Here is a 12,165-nt window from a genome sequence, read left to right as displayed (position 1 = left end):
TAGCCCTTGGCAAAAAGAAAAACGTGGTTCATTTTATTTCAATTAGGGAACACACACAAAAACATGAGGCAAGTTGACTAGTTAGTGGTCTGCAAGGATGGAAAACACCTTTTGAAATAATATGTTTTTAATAGTTGTAGGACAATGTTAATGTGAGTTAAATCCAAACTTGACCTCTAAAAGCAAGTACCACCTCGGAAAAACATCAGCAATCCAAGTAGATAAGAAAATACTATTACACACAATGATGATGCTTGTTTTTAGAAGTTATGTAAGTTATTGTCAGTGTTTTATCAGAGTCAAACTAATGAAACATTATGCCTCAGGCCATTGAGAATGAGGATGTATCAAAACAATGAGAAGCAAAGTCGTGATTCATATGCAATAACAGCTGTGTAGAAACATGTTCAGCTAAAATCAGAAATCCAATTGGACCCATTGTAATTATTCAGGGAAGATAACTAATTTTGTAATAATTGAATTCCTGCTTGTTTGAAAAAGCAGGACACAGAACAGTTGCACAATGTAAATGCCCTCTACAAATAGCTCAGAAGACTAAGTATCTATATGTATGACTCAAAATGCTTGATATGTAAAACTTGCCCTTTTCACAACAAGAGCTACACATGTAGGTGAGCAGTGGAGGAAGCAGCCTGTGAGCTGTGAAGTGCGAGGGAGGGGTATGTGTGATAAAAGCGGTCTGATGCTGATAACTGGTCCCCGAGTGCTCATCATAGAACAATATTTTCAGCATGCCGCTAAGGTTTTCCTGCACATGGATTTACACTGTTGACGCTGCCCAAATTCATTCCCGAAGCCTTAGGAATCTCAATGAATAATGAAATTGACAGGCCTCATTTGTTTGGTTGTCTGTGTAACAAAAGCTAAAGCCAGGCACAACCCTGTGAGGCATAGCCATAATCCCTGGGGATAATACTATTGAGTGCAGTTGAATGGGGTTATCTGTCAGCAAGGACAAACAGATAAGAGATGACTGGTATTTGGAGACTTTTTGAATGCCTCGCAGTATAGAACAGGTGGGATGGAAGTTAATTGCCCCTGTATTGAAATGTCAGCGCTTTATGCACAGTACAGAAGGGGAGGCAGAGGCATCAAGTTAAATGGGATTTTTAACAACCTTTTGAGAATGACCAATTGTTATGGATATTCGTGGTATTGTTTTTAAAATACTGTATTTGAAAAGAAAGAATCACCATATGAGCATTTGTTTTATAATGTAGCCACTTTCATACAGAGACAGTCCTACCATGTTTTGAATTTAGTATTGAGAACATCCAATAATTTGATGTTGGAATTTTATGTTATTCATAGTGTCCCTCTAGATTAATTAATGTATAACTCTAAACATTTCTAATAGTAAGTTTCAGTTTTTCACCTAGTGAAGGGAGTTTCCACATTCATTACCGGTCGCCATGTGGTTGATATAAGTGTGTGATGTGTTTTTTGTATTTATGATTGGTTTTCTTGGCTCTTTCTTTAGAGGCATTGAGGAATATTATAACATGTTGCTCTCTTGTAACAATGGCATAATGCGGCGATTGGCCCAAGAGACAGGCTTGTACAGTAGGAGCCTTGACCTCTCTGACCTCTGCCTTGCTTCCTTTCTCCCAGTGGCTAATCTCAACATGCTGCCTTTTCATTAGGGAAAAGAGCAGAAATTAACCTCTATCCTTTCACTTTGTTGCATAATTTTCCTTTTCATTTTTGAATAAGGTCTGACCATAATATATTCAAGCTGTAAGTGTTAGTCCAATGCAATACACGTTTCTTGAATGATTCTCAGCTTTTGTCTTGGTCAGAGACTATGAGGCTATGCCAATTTAAGGCTTAACAAAGAAATATATATAATTGTATCCAATTTTCCTCCAGTCAAATAATGTTGATAACATGTAACTGAAATAATAATCAGCTTTCTTTGTTGTCCAATGGGCAAAGTGTATCCTCAAAGTTGAAAATAAATTATGTTGAGCAGTTTTTTCAGCCTATTTTCAGGAAGTAAGTTCACAGGCAGAAGCAAAAAGCTTATGGAAATCCGGTTTTGTCAAGTGATAAATACTATGGGAGCAAAAGGGCATTTTCCACAAACTTCGGACATGCATAATTCAGTATGACATAAATAACCAGGCCACCCTCCAACTTAGTCAGCACCCTTCAATTATTAAAGTTGTGCTTTGCAGAAGAGCACCCCAAGTTCATCAGGATATGATATATACATAGCAGATTATAATGGTTAGAATACTTTTGTAGGTAATCTCTGTAGGATAATTTTTGAAGCATCACTTCCAGTTCTGTCATAGATGGCAATAGCCCTTTTGCCCCCGCTTAAAGTGCAGACCCCCGGTTATGTTAAGCAAGGGTCAACGGCCACCCACTGACACACCTCAGCACCTAATCAACCACACCAATGGCCCCTGTCACTTGACCTTTAGACATTGCATTAAATTACACTGCATCGCATCACATTACTTCTCCTCACTCGGAGCTGATGGCTATTTTAACTGAGTGTGTATGAAAGACGGTGGCTACACTGTTTCTGTGGTTTCAGAAATAAATGAACACTTAACAATATTACTTCCTCTGCTAGGATGGAGCAAATTCGCATTAACAGACTTAATTCACAAGATTGCTTCATTAAGGTGTGGAAACCGTTTTTGACATTGCTGGAGGATAATTAATCATTTAATTAAAGAGCTCTGCTGCTGCTTGTATTTTACTTACTCTAGACTGCGTAATTCTTAATTTTGTCTGGTGTTTGGCAATCCATCCCCATTTATTTTGTTTTCTCTTTTCCTCCTTTCTGTATTTTTTTTGTGTCGGTAGTGGGTTACCCTTGGCCTTTTTGTTTATGTCTACGATGCTGTTGTCTGGCAGCTTTAGACTATTCTCAGAAATTGTCAATGCAATACCAAGCTTTTCTTTCTTTTTTTTTCTCTTGTACGCCATGTAAAGATTTTGGGTACCTATTTACGGTATATTGTGTATGTCTTTGCTTTATTGTGGTTATCCAATCCAATCCAACTTTATTTATATAGCACTTTAAAACCTTCAGACTAAAGTGCTGTACAGAGAGATAAGCTCACACAACATAATATAAATACATTTAAAATACAAGATACAAACACAAAACAAACCAGAATAAACGTAATCATTTAAAAAATAAATAACAGCCATATAATAAAAACAATAGACTACTGAAAGCAAATAAAAGCAACAATCTACTTGTTTCTGAATGCTAAGGAGAAGAGGTGGGTTTTAAGACGGGATTTAAAAGCAGACAGTGTGGGAGCCTGTCTGATGAGCAAGGGCAGGTCATTCCACAGTTTAGGGGCGGCAGCAGAGAAAGCACGGTCCCCTCTGCGCTTAGACTTTGTTTTTGGCACCCTCAGGAGCAACTGATCAGCTGACCTAAGAGTGCGAGTGGAGCTTTGGAAAAAGTGTACAACCCAATACAAAACTGAGGTTATGGTCAGTATATTGTCCTATACCTGACTGAGAACTGAGCACAGCAGCGGTATATTTGTATAACAGTTATCAATCTCTCTCTCAATCTATCACTCAATCTATAAGGAACCGCAGTAGACAAAAGGTGTTGCTATAGCACAGTGGTTCTCAAACTTTTTCTGTCAGGCCCCCCCTTTGGAGAAAAAAAAAAGTCGGGCCCCCCCCCAACACAAATAGTCAGGCTCAGTGGCGGCGCCAGAGATTTATTTTGCGGGTACTGTGGGGTAGCTTGACGTTTCATAGAGGGTGCTCAAACATTTAGGGTTTCCCCTTAATGTACGAGGCGCTACAGAGGAATTTTCTACTGCAACACTCCCCACGCATATACACAATGTACCCGCGATTGTTACAATGAAGGCTCGATAATCAGCTCACGGCATATAGGTGTAAGTAGGGGTAAAGTGCTATTTTTATAGGTGGTGTGTGGACCTCACATAGGGGGGTCCTCACCTCCTCTAGGGGGCTCCGGGGGCAAGCTCCCCCGGGAAGATTTGTTTTTAAATATTGAAGTTAAAAGCATCAATCTGGTGCACTTTGAGAGCAAAATTAAGAGATCTATGGATACCTCTCTCAACACAGAACTGTAAACAGATTTACTATTTCTTTATGGATATTTTACATATCACCCTTTTAAACTTTATTCTTGTTTTACTGTCATAGTATTTCATACCTGTTTTTAATGTATTCTCTTATTTTTGTATAACTATAATGATCATATAAACGTGTGCCTCGGAAATAATTGTTTACATTAATGGTGACCAAACGTTTGAGACCCACTGAGATAACACTGAGAGTCCTTTAGCTCACTGAGTCTCTCAGTCTGACAGGAGAGGACTCTCCTCCACTTTGTTGTTGAAAAAACTCCTTATATCCGTTGGCGTAGCTCGCTAGCACCAGAAGCTAACAGCAACGATCTCCGGTACCGGTGCGCTCTCTCTCTCTCGCTCGCGCACGCACACAAAATGGCTCGTTCCACACACACAGAGCCAAGCTTTAATGAAACACAGAGACCCAGACGTAATAGTACTGTATCATATTATTTTCGAATCAATAATTTTTGAAAATATGATTTTTTTTTTTTTTTTTTTTATCTTTAAAAAAAAAAAATGTAATAACCATTTTTCCTCCTGGTCTCTCGCGCCCCCCCTGTCATGCCTCTGCGCCCCCCACTTTGAGAACCACTGCTATAGCAACACGTCATGTTTGTTTACACGCAAAATCAATAGCGCAAAAAGGGGTGGGGTCAATATGACCCGCTTGGTGGAAATAGGTATAAATGGCAATTTTTTGGCGATTTCTTCAATCTGAATTCATATTGACAATTTTTAACAACATAGGGTGCTACATAACACACTTTCAGGAAAAGTCACGGACTGGGAGACTTTAATATGTTATTGAAAAAAAGTTACATACAATAAAAAACAGTTCTGGGTCAAATTGACCCGATTGGCGGTTCTAGTGTTAAAGGGTAGGCTTCCACATAATCCAAGCGTAGCAATTTGGGTCAAAGCAATCTACTTCTGCTCCTGGATTTTGACCTTCTCCTGCCTGTCTGCTGTCTCTCTCAAAATACAAATCCAAAATAAAGTATTAAAAATACAAAAAAACAATATTACTCGTAGAATACAGGATTCCTATCTTTACCAGAGTGATGTAATGGCGTGCACAAACTGCTGATTTCTGACTAAATGTAAGCAGGACATGCTGTGCTATCAAGAACACGGTTGAGCTGTCCGGAGCCAAAGTGAACTGCCGGGCCATCTGGGGAGCTGGCAATGAGAGACTCCACGGAAGCACAAATCATCCTCTCAGAAACAACCACTGAGCAAAACAGATTTCCTGTGACAACTACATCATGCTGTTAATCTCACAGCTATCACATTAATCCTTATGGTTAATTGTTTTTCAATCAAAAAGTATTTAACCTACCTCGTATTTCGAAATTATGTTTAATCTCATTCTCTTTGCACGTCATGTCTGTGTGCCCTCCGATGTTAACCCCGTAGTCCTCATGGAACTTCCCGTCACTCAGCTTGTTGTGGAGCTGGTTTGGCGTGGAGTTAAGGGAGTGTCCACATTGGTCATCGTCATCGCAGTCGTAGTCATCAAGAATGGGGGTCTCCCGGATGGGCATACCGATGACGGAGTTCCCGTGCTGGTGTGCGTTTCGAGAGCCCCGGTAGCTGTCTCTGCCCTGGGGTCCCAGTAGAACAGAGGGGATGTAGTGGATCTCATGGGTGGCCTCGGTGCTGGCGCTCTTCTGTGGGATACGGCGGCGCTTGCACCACCGGTGGCGCGTATACAGGACGAGGGTGAAGAGGAGAATAAGGAGGAGGAGAGCAATGAGGCCTCCCTGGATAAGAGAACAAGGGAGAAAGAGAATTAGAAAGGAAGCACACAAGAAAAAAAAATGCTTTGATCACACTTAATTGGTCATTTCAGATTTTACACAACAATACAAACACTGTACACCTATAACAATAACAATGATTGCTCCAGTGTCACTTATATTAGTTTGAATGGCATTGAGCACCAATGGCCAGCTATTGAAATATAAGGGAAGCACGCAAGGAAACAAAATGCTTATGATCACACTTAATTGGTAATGACGATATTTCAGATTGTACACAACAATACAAACACCTATAACAATAACAACGATTGCTCCAGTGTCACTTATATTAGGTTGAATGGCAATGAGCACCAATTGCTAGCTATTGAAAGAGTTCTAGCACTTCATTACGTGGTTAGTTCTCCAAATAACAAGAGGCAGGTACAATCAGAGACTAAATCATTTGTTCCTTTGCTGCTGACAAGTGCATTGTGTAAGTAGAAAAGTATGTATCACTTGAAAATGGAGTAGGCACAAAAATACGGCCAAACTAGTAGATTCTTCTTTATGAAGGAGAGGTTTTCAAACTGTGTGCTTTACATCAAACAAAGTGAAACAACCGTGCCACAAACACCCCTTGTATCCACACATATCATACAGTGTGTAAAACCTTTACGAATGCATCGTGTTACTATTGTTGTTATAATGTGTCTTACTCTAATTTGGATGATTTGATTGAAATGACTGTACAGCTCATACAGATGTATTACCAGATACACTGCTTCATATTTATTCAAATACAAAATTAGTGATGTACAGGAGATAACTTACCATTATAAACGTACATACATGCAGGTAAACATCATAAACACAATCATAACCAAGAAAAGCACGACAGCTTATGACAGCAAATGATTATATGGAAAGGCTATACGAGTAGCGATTGTATCACATTGTGGGTTTCTGTTATCGTGTCCATTCTCTGTCTATATAGTTGCTCTCATGCACAGAAATGAATCAGAAATGATGTTCTTTGTAGAAAACTGCTGCAACTGGACTCCTATCTTCAGAGTGTCACACACACCAATGCACCAGGGATGCACCTTTCTTTTTCTCCTATGGTCCTTTCTCCTTCTTTTTTGTTGTCATGTAAATGCACCAGAGCATCACATTTATCCACGGTTCATTGGATATCTCACCATCACAGAAAGATCAAACACCCTGCCATACATGCTGCGACTGGATGATAAGGTAAATCCATATGCACAGACAGCATGCTGGAAAGACAGGGAGGCCATGACTTATTCTTTGATTTTTCTACAATGACAAGCCAATAGGTGAGACGAAGTGTTTGATTCAGCAGGACACGACGACCTGAAGGCGATATATATTCGCATTGTCAAAAAGAAAATGCAAGGTCAGCGCTTTTGTGTGACATATTTAAAGATGTGGTGATATTCACAAAAGTACACACGGATGCCCATATGCATACATTTCAGCCACAGGAGCGTGAACATAGAGAACAGTACATACACAAACAGCACACACGTACAAAAATAAACTCAAGACAGAATAATGAATAAAATCTTAAAGGGGTCATTCATCACAACATTTAAAATTCCATCTTCATGAAGAAAAACAAACCCCTTTGAAATTATAACTCATGCACTGCTGGGTGTCCATAAATCAAACAATGCTGAGAGGGGAGGGGCGCAGAGAGCACCGGTGCCACGGACAAACTTGTTCATTAATCTCCAACAGGGTGGCAGCTTTGCAGAAATGCAGTCCCGCAAACTCCTCTTTGTCTGCACTTTTACATAAATTCCCCTGAAGAATGGCTACAACATATGAAGGCTAATGTTTCATTTTAGCAACAAAGTGATAATGGAGTGACATTGTATGACTCTGCAGTACCACTGAGAGAGACTGCAATGAAAAACAATAAAGTGTGGAAATCTCTGTTCCAAGAAGCCATTTTATCAGCCATAAATGTAAGACATAAATATGTTCAGTAGCTAGGCAATGTCTTTGATCATCTGAACACTGCTGTAACACGGCAGTTGTCACTGGATACTAAAGAGGAAATTGTCCATTTGTCATGGAAATGTAAAGTAATTATTCATTTTACAATGACACCATGCACTGCCAGGACACACTTGACATTTAAAACCTTAATTATCCTCTGTTTGAATTTCAATACTGCAGATTTGGTGCACAAGTACAGTTACAGTATAGACAGTCTAAAGGTTTTACAAAGTACAAACAGTCCTACTAAAAAAGCTATATATATATCTCATGTCAGCTTTTGCCGTTTCATATTTTTGTTGATTTGACTGTCACATCAGCTTGCTCAAAATACTCTCAAATTCCCTTTCCTGTATCATGTCACAATGTTTTCCTTCACGCTTCCCATTGTTCTCGCTTTGTGTTCTCTCTCCTTCTCGATTACTGTGCGTCCCTCCGTCTCCATTACCCTTCATGATCATTGATCACATCTTTCTTCCACTCTTCAGTACAATTGCCATATAAATGCACAGTGGCAGATGTAGCCATGAGGGAAAATGGGTTTTCTGTTCATCCTCAGGCCTCACAAATCCCTGCTGCTTTAGTCCTAAGTGACTTCACAGGAAGGAGGGTGGCTGGAAACCACTCTGTTCTATAGTGTAGGTTTACTTCTGCCAGTAATTATTTTCCTTACTTTGCATTCTTTTTTTTCCTCAATAACACTCATGTCCCATCTGAATCACATTATTATTTTATTTTGCCTTTTGTTCTTTCTCTGCGTCCATTCTCCTGTTAATGTTTTTCCTGTTGTGCCTGCCTTTCACCTCTCATGTTCTTCCCCATGTTCCTCTCCTCTGTGGATCATGTTGCCCCTTTCCTTTCATCATTCCCTGCCAGGCTCACTTGCAATGCTTTCATCCCTTTTCACTTGCTTTTTATCCTCAGTCTTTTACAGATTGGATGTAGAGTTTGGCGACGAACGCCTGCAATGAATTATTCAGCACATTATCTCACCTTATTTTAACTGACATAATACCAGCAAATTCCTCGGATTAAGCTATTACCTTGGTTTAGCCGTGACAGTCATTTTAAAGGAAGGAGCAGGACAGAAGCATGTTTGTACTTTGTGTTGGAGCATATAATAACCAGTGATATTCATAAAGATATTGGCTGAGTGCATGACCTCTGAATGAATCTGGAAAGCAGAGAAAAAAATCTATGAAAGTCTAACATTAAGGGAAAAAATATTCTTATAAATATTCAATCATGCTGCCACTGGGGCATGTTTACAGCACTGGATTTATTCTAGTGGTTACCTTATTTCATAAAGCTCTGCAAAAAAACAAAATCCCTGGATGAGAAAACAAATCAATGCTGCACATTAGCAAATGTGAGCATAATACCAGTCATTTTGTTTACTCCCAAGAAAAAACACATTAGACTAAAAGATCATGTGAAAGCAATGAACATAATGTGTCCAGATGGCTGGCTTAGACAACAATGTAGTTAACATGGCCTCCAGAATTATTATTTGTTGTGTGGCTGTGTTACTAAAACAGACATGTTAATGTCTATACAGTAATCTTAACATCACCACAGGTCCAGTAGAAACGTTTCAGTGTAGCTGTTCATGTTCAGGGATAATGAAAACCTGCAGAAGTGTATTTGCTCAACAGTAACATATTACATCGGCACTTGGAAGTGGGGACTCCAGATATTTGGTGTTAATCTCACTAGTTTAAGTAACAGAGAGTCATGACATGATAAACTCCCACCAATACCTCATTAAGACTATATCGCTGAGTTTGATAGAAGTGAATGTGAATTAAAGATATTCCATGACTAATGACAATCAGACTGTTGTGTGTAATGTAAGAACATGAAAGGTTAGGGTTTTATTATGCTTTGGAATAAGCCATACATAAATGTCAAAATGTCAGCTGTCACTGTTTAAAACTCATTAGTACAAGCCTGAAGGTTGTACTTATACATATAACTTGACTTATTTGCATAATCTATTTCCCATGCAATGTCCTGCTCGTTATTAAACTTTACTTTTTTACGAATGATGAAAACAATATGATACGTACTTTTAAATTAATTAATGTTAAGCAAGATGGTCTAGCTTGCTTGAAATATGCTCAACTTTGACTTTGAACATTTAGCCACATCCTGATTGTGTTTGTGTTGTTGTTTTGCTCCAACATTCTTTCAGCACATTTCTAATGTTGTGTCTAATCTCAGCAATGTGACAATAATTTTGATGACATTTCTTCTGTTGCAGACAGAAATAGCACTGTCACCATGGATCTCTAAGATGTGTCACCTCATTTTTGCGCATTCATAGAAAAGAGCAGATGTCTAGGCCGATGCCTGACTGAATTTCATATTCAAAACATAAGTTAACGGTGTCATTGGGTGGCAAATATCATCATTATGTATTAGAAATACAATGCTAACTGCACAAGCACGTAGCCATGAAGAGATAATGTATATTCAGATAACATCCTAAATAAAATGATTGCATAATGAAAATGCACTTGACTAGAATTGAGATTAAGCACAACATACATTGTTCTCGGTACCAATTATCAAATAAATGATATCAAAAATATAATGAATTTACTACAGTTGTGGTGTTTCTATTGTTAATGTCAGAATTAATATATGGTTGTCACATTTTTCTGTTGCTGTCCTTTGTTGTTTCAGGCAAATAAAACAGTTTGAGGATTTAAAAAAAAAAAAAAAAATGTTGTGAGGCCTGAAAAAAAGAAAGAAAGAAAAATGGTGTCATACATGATTGAAATGGGTTACTAAAATAGAAACACTGACATTGGTATTTATGGAACAAAATCAGTTACAGTATATTGTTGATACATTTCTGATCATCGGTTAAACCACTACAGTGGATAGAAAAACATAATTATTTCATTGTATAGTATGAATACTTTAGCACAACCGGGTCTCTTGTGATCCTAAGTGTCTCTGTGCATCAAAACAACACGACTCGGAGCAAACACATCCAACACATGCTCTGTGGTTTAGCCACCATCTGTGCACAGTGGAGGCTGGAGCTCGCTGAACCATGGTTACCATCCACTTCCTGCTCCAAGGGAAGAATGGACCATGGCAATCTGTATTGTTTAGAGCAAATGCTCCTGTGAAAAAGCCACATGCTGAATTCAGATAGTCAAACAGAAACTACAATAACATGACTTGCATGTACCAGGGTTTCCCACACATAGACTATACTTGGGCGGGCCGCCCAGATATATTAACGGCCGCCCAAGTATATATCGCGACCCATTTCGTTTTTTTTCCTTTTAATAATAATTTTTTCTTTTTTTTTATTCGTCCGTGATCACGACGCCATCTGCGATCGATTTACTCGTGGACAATGATCCCTCGCTCTACGCCTCCTGTACCCAGTCCCTGACTTTCCCGATGGCCTGGCCTGTTAAGTGGCCTGCCTCACACAGGGTGACTGGCTGTCCACATGATGTGGCCTGCCGACATGGCCACTGTCATACAGATCATAAATCAAACCCCTTGATCGGTGGCAGATGTAGCCATGAGGGACATCAAGCTGTGTGTCATTCAAGCTCGGGATAACCTCAGCTCAGGTGAGGTAAAGGACTCTCTAAGTGTTTAGATAGTTAGCTTAGTCTAATTTCTCAGTCGTTCTCAAACGGTTTGGTCACTATTTATGTAAACACATATTTCCATTTAAGGGGGTAGTGATTAGTAAATTGGACTAAGGATTGCACCACTCCTTTTTGCAGATGATGTGGTTCTAATGGCTTCATCGGTCTGTGACCTCACTGGATCGGTTCGCAACTGAGTGTGAAGCGGCTGGGATGAGGATCAGCACCTCCAAATCTGAGGCCATGGTTCTCAGCAGGAAACCAATGGACTGTCCACTCGAAGTAGGGAATGAGTCCTTACCCCAAGTGAAGGAGTTCAAGTATCTCGGGGTCTTGTTCTCGAGTGAGGGAACAATGGAGCGTGAGATGGGCCGGAGAATCGGAGCAGCGGGAGCGGTACTGCAGTCGCTTTACCGCACCGTTGTGACGAAAAGGGAGCTGAGCCAGAAGGCAAAGCTCTCTGTCTACCGGGCCATTTTCGTTCCTACCCTCACCTATGGTCATGAAGGATGGGTCATGACCGAAAGAACGAGATCGCGGATACAAGCGGGGAGGGGACTCGGAGCTCCTCCTTCGCGTCGATAGGAGCCAGTTGAGGTGGTTCGGGCACCTAGTTAGGATGCCACCTGGGCACCTCCCTTGGGAGGTGTTCCAGGCACGTCC

At 39.9% G+C, this 12,165-nt stretch overlaps 1 protein-coding gene across 1 annotated transcript in view; it reads right to left on the bottom strand.

The window, feature by feature from the left end:
- LOC117538710 (astrotactin-2-like) overlaps positions 1–12,165 on the bottom strand; it is a 347,089-nt gene that overhangs the window by 246,064 nt on the left and 88,860 nt on the right. Inside the window, exon 3 of the mRNA XM_034204612.1 lies at positions 5,452–5,875. Coding sequence (XP_034060503.1) covers positions 5,452–5,875 — 424 coding nt within the window. The remainder of the gene's footprint in view (positions 1–5,451; positions 5,876–12,165) is intronic.

Source organism: Gymnodraco acuticeps, unplaced genomic scaffold (assembly GCF_902827175.1).
Source record: "Gymnodraco acuticeps unplaced genomic scaffold, fGymAcu1.1, whole genome shotgun sequence".
Taxonomy (NCBI): domain Eukaryota; kingdom Metazoa; phylum Chordata; class Actinopteri; order Perciformes; family Bathydraconidae; genus Gymnodraco; species Gymnodraco acuticeps.
The sequence above is the reverse complement of the archived record's forward strand: the minus strand, read 5'-3'. Positions and strand labels throughout refer to the sequence as shown.